Raw genomic sequence first — 17,734 nt, 5'->3', positions numbered from 1 at the left:
AAAAGACAGTGGCTTCAGGGTCACCTGGTCCAGCCCTAACTATATGCTTTAGCAAAAAGGAAAGTTTTAAGCCTGATCTTGAAAGTAGAGATAGTGTCTGTCTCCTGAATCCAACTGGAAGCTGGTTCCACAGAAGAGGGGCCTGAAAACTGAAGGCTCTCCCTCCCATTCTACTTTTAAATACTCTAGGAACAACAAGTAGGCCTGCAGAGCGAGAGCGAAGTGCTCTAATAGGGTGATATGGTACTACAAGGTCATTAAGATAAGACGGGGCCTGATTATTTAAGATCTTGTATGTGAGGAGCAGGATTTTGAATTCTGGATTTAACAGGAAGCCAATGAAGGGAAGCCAAAACAGGAGAAATCTGCTCTCTCTTTCTAGTCCCTGTCAGCACTCTTGCTGCAGCATTTTGGATTAGCTGAAGGCTTTTCAGTGAGTTTTTAGGACTTCCTGATAATAATGAATTACAGTAGTCCAGCCTGGAAGTAATAAATGCATGAACTAGTGTTTCAGCGTCACTCTGAGACAGGATATTTCTAACTTTAGAGATGTTGCACAAATGGAAGAAAGCAGTCTTACATATTTGTTTAATATGTGCGTTGAAGGACATGTCCTGGTCAAAAATGACTCCAAGGTTCCTCACAGTGTTACTGGAGGCCAAGGTAATGCCATCCAGAGTAAGAATCCGCTTAGATACCATATTTCTAAGCTTTTCAGGGCCGAGTACAATAACCTCAGTTTGATCTGAATTAAGAAGCAGAAAGTTAGCGGCCATCCAGGTCTTTATGTCTTTAAGACATTCCTGCAGTTTAACTCATTGGTGTGTGTTATCTGGCTTCATGGACAGATAGAGCTGGGTGTCATCTGCATAGCAGTGTAAATGTATGCTATGTCTTCTAATGATGCTGCCTAAGGGAAGCATGTATAATGTAAACAGAATTGGTCCTAGCACTGAACCCTGTGGAACTCCATAATTAACCTCAGTGTGTGAAGAAGACTGAAGGTTGCGCTCACTGGTACAGACTGACCTCAGGCTGATTGTAAAATGTTGGTGTCTGTAGTTAAAATTGAATGTGATTATTTGCAAACCTGTCTGAGAGTGACTGCAGCCAGTCTGGATCAGACTGCAACCATTTGGAGACAGGACAGGTTGTCTCCCACAGGTGACCTGTGCCCTGCAACTTTGCCCAGAGGTTGAGGGCGTCACATGCTCAGCCTGCAGCCAACCAGCTTATTACCACAACTGGCTGCAATGACTGTGAAATAAATGGTGCAATCACCAGGCAAAGGCCAGCTGATTTTTTGTCTTGTCTTATTACATACATATTAATCATACACGCAGTTGTATACTTATTATAAAATTAGGACTGATGCTTATAATTTTTTATTTATTTGTAAGTTTTCACAGCTGTTGTTTCCCACATGAGCTTTAAAGTCTCCCAGTAGGACGACAGACAGCTTCTCACCCAGGTACTCTGAAATGCTGATCAGCATATAAGCGCAGACAGCAGTCAGGAACAAACCTCGTCGTCCACCGAGAAAAACTCCACCATGCAGGCATCAAGCCGAGGGGAGACCAAGACACACACCTACAGGAGGACCTACGGGAGGATGGGTCCATGTCCCTTCCTCGAGCTGCACCCTGCCAGGCCCCATAGGCTGAGGCCCAGCTACCACTCTGTAACTCTGTCCCAGGTAGGCTCAACTGTTACTTTGATCTTGCACTTCTGAATCGCTCCTTGTCTGGTACCTCCCACAGGACTGAGATAACATCAGGGACACAAGCCCCCCAACAGCAAACCCACCTGGGACACACACACACCTCCACCACAGTAAGGTAGTGATTCACTGAGCTTCTGTTGGCTTCATCAGGTGGTGGCCTCCAGCTTGTACTGGCGTGGTTCGCAGCCAAGAGTGAAGCGGAGGTCAATGACAATCAGCACCTCTTTAGGACTTTAAGTATTTAGGGGCCCGTTCACGAGGAGAGAAGGGAGCGGGAGATCGACAGATTGGTGCTGTACGATCCACTGTGGTGAAAAGAGAGCTGAACGTTAAAGTGAAGCACTCGATTTCCGGGTGAATCTGCGCCCCTACCCTGCTCTATGGTCTCGAGCTCTGGGTGGTGACTGAAAGAACGAGTTCGCTGATAAACATGAGCTCTCACTGTTTTCAGCAGCGTGGGAATCCTGCTGCGACAAACTCTTCCAAATGCCAACAACAGGAGCATTAAATACCACCTGTCAGTCAGCAGCTTGTGAAAGCACCGATCGATATGCGAGGCTTGCCACTGTGCCTCACAAAGCTGTCACCCATGTCAGAAATCAGCTCCACCTGGAGAATTACTGTAAATCTACTGGAATGGAATGAGGGTGTGTACCAAAGAAGGGTAAACGCTGGCAGTAATTATGTTTCATAACGACGAAACACACGATTTGCAGCAGGAGTTTCAGTCTGTCCTCATGTTACCCCTGACCTGACACTGTAAAATCTGACTTTAACAGCTTGGCTCCATAACATACACAAAGGTTCATGCTCGCCATGCTGCACAGGTCACAGGGTCAAGAGGTGCAGCATGGCGAGCATGTCACCGGCTTTTCCAGAACTTTTACCTGCACATGCATTTATCCTCAGGCCTGTTTTTACAGTTTGATCTGTTGCACCACAGCACAGAGACGTTTGTGAAAATTTAGACAGACGGTGACTCGCTGCTTTCTCTGCTGTCGTCACAGGTTTGTGTGATTGAATGTATGCACGTGTGTGACTGTGGGCGCATGGAAGAGGAAACAGAGAGCACTGGTCATGATGGTGGCTGTGTGTCTGTCCACTCTGCATCAGAGTGTTTAAAGCCTGTTTGAGGAAAGACTCCTACTTTTGGTCAAACATCAGACTGCAGACAGTAACAGAGCAATGTGAAGATTTTCTGTGTGTATTTCACACTTTTCAGGCTGTGAACACATTATTACAGCACAAAGAGCCGAGCGGTTTGTTGACCTTTGCTGAGACACTTTCTCTCTGACCTTCTGGGTCCAGCTTTGTGTTTTGAATCTCTCTCGTTTAGTGTTTTGTCTTTGGCTTCTCTCAGGCTCATTTACAGACTGACGCGTGGGTGTTTAGACTCTAACATGTCCCACATCAGGAGCGTTTTAACTGGGACTCTGTGTTTGAATGTGTGAGAATATGGACTTGAGCCTCTGCCTCTCCCTGCCTACAGTCTTTTGCTACATTCGTGTGCAGCCTAATGTATCTTACATTTCTAAAAGATTAGCTTTGAATTACTTCTAATCACAGCCGAATGCAATGATGTAGCTCAACAGTTTCCCTTTTCTTAGCTCCACAGTGTCTAGTTGAGTGTTCAGACACGAGCACTGTGGTCTGTTCAGTCTTGACTTAAACTGATCTGAGCTGTTCGATGCATCTTTGCATTAAAACGTTCGTCTTTGTCTACGCTTGTTTTCAGGGCTGGATCAGTGACCCTGAACCCTCAGCTATGGTGCAAAAGGTCTCATCTGTTTATACACCGCTCTGTATTTAATTATGAGTTATTATTAACACGTGTGATGGCCGCTTCTCAGTGAAGCTTTCATAATTTCATCGTGTTTTGTTTGTTCTGACATGAAAGACTTGAGTGTTTTTGACTTTAAGGCCGTTTGCTGTAAGGTCACCGCTTAAACAGAGTCCAATCTTCAGCTTGAAAGAGGAAGTGCAGTCATTTTTCTGTCACAGGAGCTTTGAATGACTTTACCGGCTCTAATGAACCAAACTGAAGCTAAACTGAGTGTAAATAATGTGCCTGATAAATTCTTGGCATCAACACATCCTGACACATCAGTGTCGTGTTGTATCTAAGCGAGAGTGCAGATGAACAACAGTCTGAGTAAAGCGCTCTGCTCCAGTGTGCTGGGTGTAAGCCTCCTGCAAACCACCTGGACTTCCTTCGCTGCTTCAGGGCAAACACTGTGTTAGTTATTACTCACACCTTTATTTAAAGCATATCTTTCTGTGAGATCGGCCCACTGCCTTCTCCACCTTCAGCTGAAAAACACACCTCTTGCCCGGGGTGACGAGCAGAAACAAAGCTGGACGCTCTCATCTCGCCGGTGACAGAGACGCGTCTGGATAAAGAACATTGACAATAATTCCCCAACCAAAAAATTATGTAACCTCAAAACAATAAGCAATGCACAGAATAAAGGTACAGCCACATCAAAGCGTGGCCTCGAGCAACAATATCAGATACCTGAGAGGCTTTCAGAGACTCTGCTGCTGTTGGTGTAGATGATGAAAACAAGCGTGTGTGTGTGCGTTTGACCCACATTATATAACCTGGAAGGTTGTTTTCCATCTAGACTGATGCTTTATTCCGAGCTGCTGCTGAAAGCCTTTTTGTCATTTGACCAAAAAGAACAAGTGATTATCTTTGTCATATAAGCGCTGCAACCAGATACGACATGTTGGAATTTTCCTCACTGTGGCTCCACTCAGACACTCAGACGCACCGAGGCGTTACCACGGTCAAACCCACTCAGCTGTCTGTGTGCAGACGACAGTGGGTTACATTTGATCGGTTAATGTAGTCCTCGTGTTCTGATTAATCAGCAGCGAGTCATCTGCACAGAAAGACAAGCTTTTACTGACAGGCATGGACCAGGCTGGACCTGCATCCTGTTCAAGTGTTGGCGCTTTTGTCTTACTCAGGTGTTTTATAACACGATGTGTTTTCATGTAAAACAGTCAGCTGAAACCACTGACGGGTGAAATGAGGACTGATCATCTTCTCACTGGGGTAATGGCATTCTTGTGGTTGGTGCATGTCCCACCCATGTTTGGTCACAGACAAAACACAGCGTGGTTCCCTCACAACAGCCCAGCTCAGAAACTGGTCCAACAAACTGCCACAGCCCACAGAAAAGCCAGCATGTCCCCGGCTGTGTTCACACCTGCAGGGAGCTTAAGTCCAAAGGTGTTTGCACTTTTCTACAACTTTGCACACTGTTGGAAAAAATGGGAAACAGCACTTTGAGGGGATGTCACCTGGAAAGGTTTCTAGTCAAACTGATTACATTTGTTGCTTTATTTATTATTTTTGTGTCAAAGCTTTGAAAAAAATATCAATTTAGGGAAGTAGTATGTAAATGACAGCCACAAAGAAAAAATGCAGTGTTTATACCATAATTTAGTTTTTTGGTATGTTGTGAGTTCATGTTGTCGCTTCATGTGCTGGTTTGTATTTTTAACCTTTACTGAGATAACTGTACAGTAGTCTTTGTGAAATATAAGTGAAGTATGAGGGTGTCTATGGGGGTCACTTTGAGTCAAACAGTTGCTTTCAGCTGCTGGAATAATCCACATGGCACAAACCAGTCAGCTGATCACAGGCAAAAACACAAAACACAAACTTTACTTTGAGTCAAAGAAGTTCAGTCAGTGCAGGAAAATGTAGGAACTGTGAATGTGGAGTCGTAGAAGGCGCTTGTTTTTAAAACATACCTTGCCTTATCGTTTTCATTAGCCGTGTAATATACCCACATGCCCCACAGACTGTTTGTATTTCACACTAAGAGACTGTAAGTTTCTTCACTTCAGCCAGTGAAATGATTTATGGTCATAGAAGCAGGGTGGCTGTAGCTCAGAAGCTAGCACAGGTCATTTGTTTATCAGAGGGTCGGTGGTTCGATCCCTGGGTCGCCCAGTCTGCAGCTAATATCCTTGACAGATGTTAACCCTGAGTTTGTCTCTGATGCTTCCCTCAGAGTGTGAATGATGTTAGAAAGCATCGAAACAGTGAATGTGGCGTGTTGAGTCCTTCTATATAACACACATTAGTTGGTGCTCATCCAGCTCTAACCTGATTGGTCGGGTTAATCATGTGTGGGGTTACTCTGACTCTGCATTCACACCTGACTCATGTCTTAGATCTGATGCTCTCTGGATATCAGGAAGTCCTTTTTCTGCGTCACTGAGTGTTTCTGGGACAGGTTTGAACAAGCCCTGCTTTGTGTCCCAGCAGGTCTACCCAGTCTGCTGTCTCTGTGAAGTGATGGGACGTGATGAGGTAAGTACTGGGAGAGATGACAAGCCTGAGAGATTTGCTTGAAAGGAAGTGAAGCCCTCACATTAAAATGTGAGACAGAAAGAAGGCAGATTAATAAAATGAATGAATTCCATTTCCCAGTCATTAGCTTATTAATATGCACTGCACCGAACGAGCTTATGGTCCAAGACGACACAACAGTCGTTCCTTTTAGAAGCTCCTCGCTCTAATAAGTGAGGTTGACAGTCCTGTGTGTACGATGATATATCAGCTGTTTCCCACACGTTTAAATCGTTCACCTGAATCTATTTAAGCACCTCGCTGCCTCTCCTGGGTCACACTGTCCCTCTTAGGCCTGTTCCTGCTTTTAAAAACAGCAGTAAGCAGAGACGTTACCTCGCCTGCGACGCTCTGCTAGGCCTTTAGTACAGTCCGTACTGTGTGTGTGCGTCTAACTGAAGAGCTCGCTGTGTTTGCTGGAGATCAAGTGACTGACTTGGCTATTGAAGAATATCTCATTTCTTTGCCTTGAGAAACTCTTGGGTTGTTATTGCGGCAGGCTTTGTGTCACGATCCATTTGCAGTGTGAAGCACTGTTGCATCACTTTTGTACTGCTGTGAGCAGAGAGCGTAGTCCTGCACTCAGTTCATCCTGGTACTTCTGTCACCTGTCGCAGCTTCAATAAACAGCAGAGATCATAGAAGCTGCACATGCTCACGGTGTAACACGCAGCGTGCATCGGATCAGCTGTTTGTTTCCTACAAAATGTTCTTTTCCCAGCATTAAGGTGCTTTAAGTTCATCTTCAGTTTATTTAGACAAACACTACTTACCTGTTTTCTGGTAAGATACGTTATATATTATTTATTGTAATATATGTTTGTTTGTCAGAGAATAATGAGCGAAAAGCCCTCAGCTCATCGTGGAAGTGCTTCTCATGCAATTACTTTTAAGCCTCTGAAAATGTGGCACCGTTCATAGAAAAGAAAAGCTGACAGTCTACACCTGAAACACATCTTGACTGTCTGATATAAAATTACTGCGTGTACCAGTATACCTGTACTACAAGTATACAAGGAGGGGAAACTATGTTAGCCAGCACTTTAGTTGATGCCAAAGTATAAACAGTAATCTGTCGAGGCGCCTTTGTTTTATACCAGAAGCACCTCAGTTGTGTTTACAAGGCATAAATGCACAAATATGCAGGTAGCTTTCACAGCTACCCCCCATGGTGTCACACTGTCAGTAGCAATTACCCTGATAACACAATGCAGGTATTTATATAAATGAGCTAAGTTGGCAAAAAACGAGCGGAAACATTTACGAAAAATGAGCAAAATGCAAGTTCCTCATCGGTTCAACGACTCTGACCTCTGGTCCATGCAAAACAACCTCGTGCCATCATTAATAAAGCGTCCGATGGAGGTGAACTGTTTTTATAAGAGCCTAGAGAACGATCATAAAGCGTGGAAGGAGAGTGAGAGGCTGAGATCTTCATTTCTCTGACGATTGCTCGGATACTCGCTGAGTTGTTTTTCATTAAATGGTAATTAGATGAAGTCATGGCTGATGGAGGTTTTTTTCTTTAATTATTAAAAGGTAGTCATTGTTCATTTCCTCTTAGATTGAAGGAGTTTGGGAGGAAAACTGGCAGTCTCGATTTCGAGAACTCTGTGGAAAAATGGACAAAGTCAGCCTGGAGACTCGTAGATCTGACATCATGGGAGTGCGGGTTAGTAAGCAGCTCTGCAGTTTCAGTTTACTGGAGGGTGCTGAAAAGTGTGCCTGTGTGATTGGACTGTGATAACGCTGCTCTGTAGCCCTCGTGAATGGCTGCATGTTACTCGTAGGCCAATGAATGGAGCAGCTGATGCAAACATGGTCGCTTTGATCACCAAAAACAACCATGTGCCTCCTCAATGGCTGATTTATTAGCAGCGTTCATGTGTGTTTTTCTTGAAACATTAGTCACAAGTGCTGCATTTAGGGTCAGATTGTTGTATTTCCCTCCAGGCTGTAGCCTTTGTTCATTCATGTGCTCTCTCTGCTCTCAATGAACGAAGGCCAGCAATCGTGCAGTGACTGACTGGTGCAGCTGATCTGTAGGATGTTTAGAGGCAGGTCTTTGTAAGCTAATCTCTCAGTGCTGCACATATGACCACCGTGAGAAAAGCAATGGGAAAACTCCCTTTGCAATGAGAACCGCAGTGAGAACGAGCTGGTTCAGCCTGCAGCAGCGGCAGACGTACCGGTCAGAAAAGGAGGAATAATCTGGCTCTTTTGTTGCACTGATAAGGACTGAGTGATGACAGGGTGTTGCTAAGGCTGGGTCGGATACTGTGTCAGTCCTTCACGAGCTGTTTGACTTAGTTACGGCACAACTTCAGCAGTTCAGCAGACACGTGATGTCTTACCACCTGTGAGTGCCTGTTTTACACGGGATGGCCACAGTTTTTTTGGGTCACATGACATCAGTAATTACTGCTGTTTCAACATTGTTCTGTCATAAAATAGAAGCTTATTGATTTAAAAGATGGATAGATGGTGAAGTAATCCATTACTGCTTAGTTGCCTAAATGATTGAGCAGATTTACAGCTTTTGGCTTTTGATGTGACAATGGAGGCTCATTTGGAATAGACTGGGATTCATATAGTGCTGCACACTTTACACCAGGGGTCTCAAACTTGCGGCCCGGGGGCCACTTGCGGCCCGCGTCACCCCTTCTTGCAGCCCATATATTGATGTGCAGACGTATAATGTAGTTTGGCCCTTAAAGTGACTTTTTTTGTTTGTAGTTGAGTGCAAAGTTCAAATAAGTTCTTTAAAAAGCCAAAAATGATTTAATATGAAGGCGATATGAGCAGAGAGTGCAGACATGCTGAGGGACATGCTGTGTCTGCTCTTTGATTTAGTTAAATACGAGCACACTGTGTCCGGGCACAAAGAGAGGACCGGTGTGTTAAAAATGTGTGTTCACGTTTGCAGTTTTGTCTTGTTATACAATATTTGAAATAAAAAACAAACAAACATTTTTGTGGGAGTTTTCTCGTGTTCTTGTTTGTTTGTGGCCCTCCAATGAGACAACAGTGCCAGCAGGGGCCCACAGCTCATTTCAGTTTGAGACCCCTCCTTTCTACACATGTTGCTGGAGCACCTGCACAGACGTGTTCACAGCCAACCAAAATCCTTTTTGCTGTAAAGCGACTGTTGCATCACCAGGTGACCCTAAAATCGCAGCTACACATTCAACAACGCAGGATGTTAGCCAAGCTGTTTTACCAGCTGCTATCTTAAACAAGTTTATGGTTTCTTGGATGGATTTCTTCCACATATGCCTGCTTTGGGGTTATTATCTGTGTCCTCACATCACCCAGTACTCACCTTGTGCCAGATGGGGTTAAACTGAGCTGTACTGACAGATGATAGAAAGCTTAACGCTGATTCTTGCTGCTGGCTTTGCCAAGAGATCTGGTCAGTTGTTGCACTCCTAAACAGAAGCAGAACAAACGTAGCAGCTACAGCGTTTGAGTAGCACCAGTCACTCTCTGAACTCAGGTGTCTCCAGGTTGCATGACATTTGTGGGGAGGTGAGAAATGCAGGTCAACAAAAGGACATCGAAGTCATATATCTGTTGTGCAACCACAGATAATCACTGATATGAAGGCAAGCCAGCTGACTGCAGGACTGCAGCAGTAGACTTATGCACATATGATTTTATTTTACTTTATTTGTTTTAGCAGCAGCTGTTTTTATATTTAATAATAATAATAAATGTGTTTGTGTGAATGCAGTTTCACACGACACGTACACGATGCTGTCAGTGATGTGTCAACAAAGTGATGGCGCTCTGATATTTTTACTCTGTGAATTTCTGGAAATGCTGAAGCTTCATGATGTTTTTTCGATGAGCTTTTCAAAGAAAACAGAAGTTCATCAGCTGCTTTGATACAAACATTACAGTGACACCATTTAAACATAAACTGTCGAGCTAATGTAAACAAACGACAGCTGACAGGAACGGCCTTACGTCAACCATCACTGTAAAGGAATGAAACCGCCCTCCTGTTACACCCATAGGTTAGATTTATATACGAGACATGAGCGTGCGTAGAGACAACAGCCAGGGAGTTCAGCAGTGGAGAGGCAGCAGTGCTAACCACTGCACCACTGTGCTGCAAAGCAAGAATTATCAATCAAAAAATCAATCAAAATTTATTTATATAGCACATTTTTAAAGACCGAAGTACACCAAAGTGCTTTCCAGTAAAATCATGATACAGATAAAAATCACAATATAAAATATAAATTACAGATATAAATAAAATATAAAATAATTACATAATCTAAATGCAAAGCCAGATGTAAATTACCCTAATTATGAAATGCAGCAGTTTTTAAAACTGCTTCAGATCCAAGTAAACGTCTTTTTAATTATTGTGTCACTTCTGTCATGTAAAGGTGCAAAAGCTGCAGCAAGAGCTGAGGCTTAACCCACAGTAATCTGAGTAAAAGGTGTAAAGAAATAGCATGACACAGAGCCAGGACTTCCATATCAGCAGATAAGATAAACATTCAATATATTTTGTTATGTTTGCACAAAGAGAGCAGAACAGCTGTAGGCCTGCCGGTCCTCTACGCCGCAGACATGTAGGGTTTCACTAATATGACTGAATCACAAGATGCAAGATGTTCGTGCCCTGGATGTTTGCTGTGCCGCTTAAAAAGTATTTATAACTTATCCTCTGGTTGGCTCAAATACATTTGTACCAAAATTAAAGTCAGTTATTTATATAGCTCCAAATCACAATAGTAGTCGGATCGAGGTGCTTTATATTCTAAGGTAAAGAGGGTACATCATTTAATAAAACCAAGGTAAGTAGGACTTATCCTCTCTGTGCCAACAATATCAGAACAAACATTTATGGCAGGCTATCAGAAATGAAATATGAAGACGTTTCACTGCTGCCAAAATGATCAACTTGGAAAAAGGTAAGTGGATCATCAGTTATGAGGATGTATGAGAACCAGTAAGAGTTGTTCACGTCTTGATTCTTTTATTGGATGAGTGAGTGTGGCGGTGTTTTCAGAGAAATATTACAGCTGTCACAAACACTACTGTGAAGCCTCACTACAGTGCCTGCTGTGGTAGTGTGCATGAGTGTGCTGGGAGTCATGTGATTGTTGGGTTTTGTAGGGTCTACCTTACCTACCTTAAAGCGCCTGGAGGTGAGTGTTGTTGTGATTTGCAGTGTATAAATAACACTGAATTGAATTGTGTTAGGTGCTTTTATTGTCCAAAAACCTTCAGAAAGCCCAGAGAACCGCTGCTTGTGACCACTTTACAAATTCAAAGAACGCCCGGCTTCCTATTTTGGAAGCAAAATATGAAAGATTGAGTGTTAGACAGCACTAAACAGTATCTCACTCTTAAATATTAATGTCTGTGGGGTGGAGCCTGGGTGGCTCTGATGGGTTAACAACCACCACACGTGTGTGTCGTAGCTTGGATTGTCAGTCAGCTACACCCCCACTCATCATTATGGCTCCTGAGTTTGAGGATGCATCGACACCCAGATTCAGCACTTACAGCACTTTTCACTGACCTTGCTATAAACCACAGCACACAAGCTTATATGGACGAGGCTGTCACAGATTATGACTGTAGTATTTATTGAAAGTTATAGGTTCTAACTGCGTGCGTCACATTCGCGACCCTGAACCCACACTGCAACCACAGCTGTCTGGCTGCTGCAGAAGATGCGGATTATCCAACATCAGAAACTGCTCTTTAAATGCTTTTATGTTGATCAGATATCCAATGGCTGCAGATGTCTATGCTTTAGGCTAAAATTATGATGCTTTGGGTTTAAACATAGAGAAAAGCTGAGTCGACATCTACTACAGTGGGGCAAAAAAGTATTTAGTCAGCCACCGATTGTGCAAGTTCCCCCACTTAAAATGATGACAGAGGTCAGTAATTTGCACCAGAGGTACACTTCAACTGTGAGAGACAGAATGTGAAAAAAAAATCCATGAATCCACATGGTAGGATTTGTAAAGAATTTATTCGTAAATTAGGGTGGAAAATAAGTATTTGGTCACCTCAAATAAGGAAAATCTCTGGCTCTCACAGACCTGTAACGTCTTCTGTAAGAAGCTTTTCTGTCCCCCACTCGTTACCATTATGAATGGCACCTGTTTGAACTCATCATCTGTATAAAAGACACCTGTCCACAGCCTCAAACAGTCAGACTCCAAACGCCGCCATGGCCAAGACCAAAGAGCTTTCGAAGGACACCAGGAAAAGTATTGTAGACCTGCACCAGACTGGGAAGAGTGAATCTACAATAGGCAAGCAGCTTGGTGTGAAAAAATCAACTGTGGGAGCAATCATCAGAAAATGGAAGACATACAAGACCACTGATAATCTCCCTCGATCTGGGGCTCCACGCAAGATCTCATCCCGTGGGGTCAAAATGATCATGAGAACGGTGAGCAAAGATCCCAGAACCACACGGGGGGACCTGGTGAATGACCTGCAGAGAGCTGGGACCAAAGTAACAAAGGTCACCATCAGTAACACACTACAACGGCAGGGAATCAAATCCCGCAGTGCCAGACGTGTTCCGCTGCTGAAGCCAGTGCATGTCCAGGCCCGTCTGAAGTTTGCCAGAGAGCACATGGATGATACAGCAGAGGATTGGGAGAATGTCATGTGGTCAGATGAAACCAAAGTAGAACTTTTTGGTATAAACTCAACTCGTCGTGTTTGGAGGAAGAAGAATACTGAGTTGCATCCCAAGAACACCATACCTACTGTGAAGCATGGGGGTGGAAACATCATGCTATGGGGCTGTTTTTCTGCCAAGGGGACAGGATGACTGATCCGTGTTAAGGACAGAATGAATGGGGCCATGTATCGTGAGATTTTGAGCCAAAACCTCCTTCCATCAGTGAGAACTTTGAAGATGAAACGAGGCTGGGTCTTCCAACATGACAATGATCCAAAACACACCGCCCGGGCAACAAAGGAGTGGCTCCGTAAGAAGCATTTGAAAGTCCTGGAGTGGCCTAGCCAGTCTCCAGACCTCAACCCCATAGAAAATCTGTGGCGGGAGTTGAAAGTCCGTGTTGCTCGGCGACAGCCCCAAAACATCACTGCTCTCGAGAAGATCTGCATGGAGGAATGGGCCAAAATACCAGCTACTGTGTGTGCAAACCTGGTAAAGACCTATAGTAAACGTTTGACCTCTGTTATTGCCAACAAAGGTTATGTTACAAAGTATTGAGTTGTATTTTTGTTATTGACCAAATACTTATTTTCCACCCTGATTTACGAATAAATTCTTTACAAATCCTACCATGTGGGTTCATGGATTTTTTTTTCACATTCTGTCTCTCACAGTTGAAGTGTACCTCTGGTGCAAATTACTGACCTCTGTCATCATTTTAGGTGGGGGAACTTGCACAATCGGTGGCTGACTAAATACTTTTTTGCCCCACTGTAGCTTATAGCGAGCATAAACATCACCTACAGCTCCACTGTATGGGTTACAGAGTTTAACTGGTCATAACGCTCTAAAGGGCTATTTGGACTGCTGCAGAGGAAAAGTGTGTATTTCCATTACTCAGCCCATACTGTCGTCTATCAAGCTACCTTTTTCTTTTTTCTTTCCTTTCTTTCTTTCTTTTTTTTTAACAGCTGAAAGCTATTAAAGCTGTCATTCTCTGCATACTTTAACTGTTCCTGTAACATTATGAGGGTGTCATGTGTCAGAAAACTGGTTCTTGGAGATAAATGTGTGGTGAGTTCATGTCTCGCTTAACAGTGTGTCCATTGTTAGGTTTGTCTTGCCACATAAGTTGATATTTATTACTGATAATGTGCTTGGTGACGTGTTAAAGTCAGAAATTCACACAAATGTTATAAAACAACAAAGAAAGCCCAGTGGGAAGCTATCATAGTCAAAATATGGAAGCCAACCCCTCAAAATCATGATGTGTGTTTTTATCAGATGTTTTGCTCATGTGTCACAGAATAAGGCTCAGCAGTTAAAATGATCCTACTCACTGGGGAATTAAATATAATGGTTTTTCTTCTCTGAGAAATAAGTCTTCTTCAAACTTTGTGGCCTCTTAATTGTCAAACAGAGAAATCTCCCAAAGTGGGATCATTATGGAGAGCTCAGTCAGTTCATTTGTTTGCAGCAACCTAGTAAATCCAATCAGACGATCCCTTATCAGCAGGCTCAGGGAGGAGCAGCCATCTGCCACGACCGGTTTGAAGTGTGGGCACAGAGAAGACAGAACAGCATTCACAAAACCTGGAAGCAAAACAAGATGGGCATTAATTCAGTAGATCTGTCCATCCATCCATCTGTCCATCCATCAATCCGTCCATCCGTCCATCAATCCATCCGTCCACCCATCCGTCCGTCCATCAATCCATCAATCCGTCCATCCATCAATCTGTCCATCTGTCCATCCGTCCATCCATCCATCCGTCCATCCGTCCATCCGTCCATCAATCCATCCATCCGTCCATCCATCAATCCGTCCGTCCGTCCATCCGTCCATCAATCCATCAATCCGTCCATCTGTCCATCCGTCCATCAATCCATCAATCCATCCGTCCACCCGTCCATCCATCCGTCCATCCGTCCATCCGTCCATCTGTCCATCCGTCCATCCATCCGTCCGTCCGTCCGTCCATCTGTCCATCCGTCCATCAATCCATCCGTCCATCAATCCATCCGTCCGTCCATCCATCCGTCCACCCGTCCATCCATCCGTCCATCTGTCCATCTGTCCATCCATCCGTCCGTCCGTCCGTCCATCTGTCCATCCGTCCATCAATCCATCCGTCCATCAATCCATCCATCCGTCCATCCATCCGTCCACCCGTCCATCCGTCCATCTGTCCATTTGTCCATCCATCCGTTCGTCCGTCCGTCCATCTGTCCATCTGTCCATCAATCCATCCGTCCGTCCATCCATCCGTCCGTCCACCCATCCGTCCATCTGTCCATCTGTCCATCCATCCGCCCGTCCGTCCGTCCATCTGTCCATCCGTCCATCAATCCATCCGTCCATCAATCCATCCGTCCGTCCATCCATCCGTCCGTCCATCCATCCGTCCATCCGTCCATCTGTCCATCTGTCCATCCGTCCATCCATCCGTCCGTCCGTCCATCTGTCCATCCGTCCATCAATCCATCCGTCCATCAATCCATCCGTCCGTCCATCCATCCATCCATCTGTCCATCCAGACCAAAGTGGTGTAGAAGGAGGTTTTAGACAACAAGCTTGCTGTGAAGCCTGTTCTGTGGTTTCAGTGTTATTTAGATTCTAGCTGCACAAAAACCTGAATGGTGCTGAGTTTACTCTGTCAGTCTGGTGGTTAAAACAAAGAAATCTGGTTATTTACTCTGGTTAAAGCTGCAGTTTCTGACAGAAGGGAGATTTATTTTTAAAAAAGCATCACTGTAGAAACATTTTCTGCATTTTGGACAAAATCTGACTGGAACCAAATAAACAAAGAAGCAAGGAAAAAAAAGAAAAGAAAAAAATGAATGAAATAAAATAACTGAGACGTCTCTGACCCTGCTGCAGCAGCTGCTGGATGAATTACTCTCTACTTTTCTTCTCCACTCCTCAGACAAAACAAGGCAGTCCAGGAAGCCTTGATTAAAGCACTTCCTGTATGACTGGACTGAAAGGAGCAAGAAGTTTGGAGGTGGCTCGGGTAATATTTCACCCATGCTGTTCTGATTTGAGGTTGCCTCACTGTGAGGTTCCCAGCTGAAATCGCCTGCCTGCTCTGTTACAGTTTTTCTCGATTGGTTTGGCTCATTTCTTGAAACCGAGATGACATTCTCAAAATAACATGGACAAATCTCCAAACCACCTTGCAATTGTTCACAACAGAATGTCATTTTTCATTGGTTTTATCAAATTGCAAATGCTTTAGTACATGTCTCAAGTGACTCTGTGCTTCTTTTCAAATGATTATGTACAAGTAGCTACAGTTAGCACAATGAGCCCACATTTAGCACATTTTCCAAATAAATAGATCTTGGCGATCTAAACTGATTAGTTGATTTTTCAGTGAAATGGTTACTCACTCCAAAACATATCAGCATGGTTTCATTGTGTAAGTCATCATATGCACAATTGTCTGTTCAACTGTCAAAATTAGTCAAAGATATAATACCATGAAAGAATATCTTGGAACATTTGATAAAGTTATGACAGTACTTGACAATCAATCAGGTGAAATTAGAACTAACGAAGGAGCAGTTTCCCACATCTCAGATGACCAATCAAACAGGTTGTTTAGATACCTGACAGGTGTTGTCTATGATTATGACTGCTGCCAAAAGTATATAGACAGAGCTTGGCCCGGGGCCAGTTTCATTTGCAGTGTGAACATGGAAGCACTTTGCCAAGTACAACAGCAACTTCCTGCTCGAGGAAGAGGAGGAAGAAGAAGAGGAAGAGGAGGAGTGAGAATGCGTGGAGGAATAGGGGGAAGAGGCCGAGGAGCACGGAGGCACCATGATGTCCCAGATGAAATCCGGGCCACCCTTATTGACCACGTTATAAACCATCGCCTCACAATGGCAGAGGCAGGTCGCCGAGTGCAGCCTAATGTGCCTCGGTCTACAGTCTCCTCCATCATCCAAACCTTTCGCAGGGAAAACAGGTACAGAACTATGCTATTGAACTATTCAGTGTTGGTGTGTGTGTAGGCCTAGAGTACTGTAATATCTTCATGTGATGTTATAAGATACTATAAAAATGACAAAGAAAAAAAAATGGAGAAAATACTGTGACTAGTATTCCAGTCACTGTGCAGTGCATCACACTTTTAGTACCATAAAACAGCAGTACAATTACATTGGTAACTCATTTTGTAACAAATTTACAGTGTTGACCTTTGACTTGTATGTCTAGGATTGGACGACAGCCTCAAGTGGGTGGCAGAAGAAAACTTCTAAATGAACAACAAGAACGAGAAATATGCAACATGGTCATTGCAAATACTGCCATCACACTGAGACAGATTCGTAATGCAATCCTGCTAGACAATGTAATGTTCCAAAATATAAACTCTATCAGCATCTCCACAATAGACCGGGTATTGAAGAAACATCAGATGACCATGAAACAGATTTACAGGGTACCATTTGAGAGAAACTCTGACAGAGAGCAGCGCGTCGATGGCCAGGGGGATGAGGATGGTGGCCAGGAAAGAGAGGGTGACAATGGCGACCACTGAAAATATTACTGTACTATAGTTCTGAAACTTTATGTACAGTATGGTAGGCTAGGGTTATTTGTGTTTTTTTTGTTTTTTGTTTGTGTTTATAGCTGTTCACATTTACAGAATCCTGTATATGTTTTCTTTTCACAGTATGCTCTCTAATGTTAACATTTCTTTGTACAAATGACAATGTTTACAGTTTCCTTGAGTATGAGTGGTTTATTGGAGGCTGATTTTACTGTAAAATCTTTTAGTTTTATTCATAGTGGTATTCTGTTGCTGGACCTGTGCCTCAGTGACATAACTTCTAAGCATTTTGACTTGCAGTGCTTAAACAATGCCAAAGGTATAATGCATTTTGGGGGCATTGACTATTTATATGGGAAGGATATTTAGTTTTGACACATGGATAAACTCTTTTGGGAGAGATATGA

The 17,734-nt window shown here is 43.6% G+C and overlaps 1 protein-coding gene across 1 annotated transcript; it reads left to right on the top strand.

Moving 5' to 3' along the window:
* The first annotated feature begins 15,610 nt into the window (after positions 1–15,610).
* Positions 15,611–17,429, top strand: LOC120745427. The gene is made up of 2 exons (XM_040050266.1): positions 15,611–16,739; positions 16,991–17,429. The coding sequence occupies exons 1-2, from the start codon at positions 16,249–16,251 to the stop codon at positions 17,313–17,315; spliced, it is 816 nt and encodes a 271-aa protein (XP_039906200.1). The 5' UTR covers positions 15,611–16,248; the 3' UTR covers positions 17,316–17,429.
* The last annotated feature ends 305 nt before the right edge of the window (positions 17,430–17,734 follow it).

Source organism: Simochromis diagramma, unplaced genomic scaffold (genome assembly GCF_900408965.1).
Source record: "Simochromis diagramma unplaced genomic scaffold, fSimDia1.1 OVJJ01000131.1, whole genome shotgun sequence".
In the NCBI taxonomy this organism is placed as follows: domain Eukaryota; kingdom Metazoa; phylum Chordata; class Actinopteri; order Cichliformes; family Cichlidae; genus Simochromis; species Simochromis diagramma.
The sequence above is the reverse complement of the archived record's forward strand: the minus strand, read 5'-3'. Positions and strand labels throughout refer to the sequence as shown.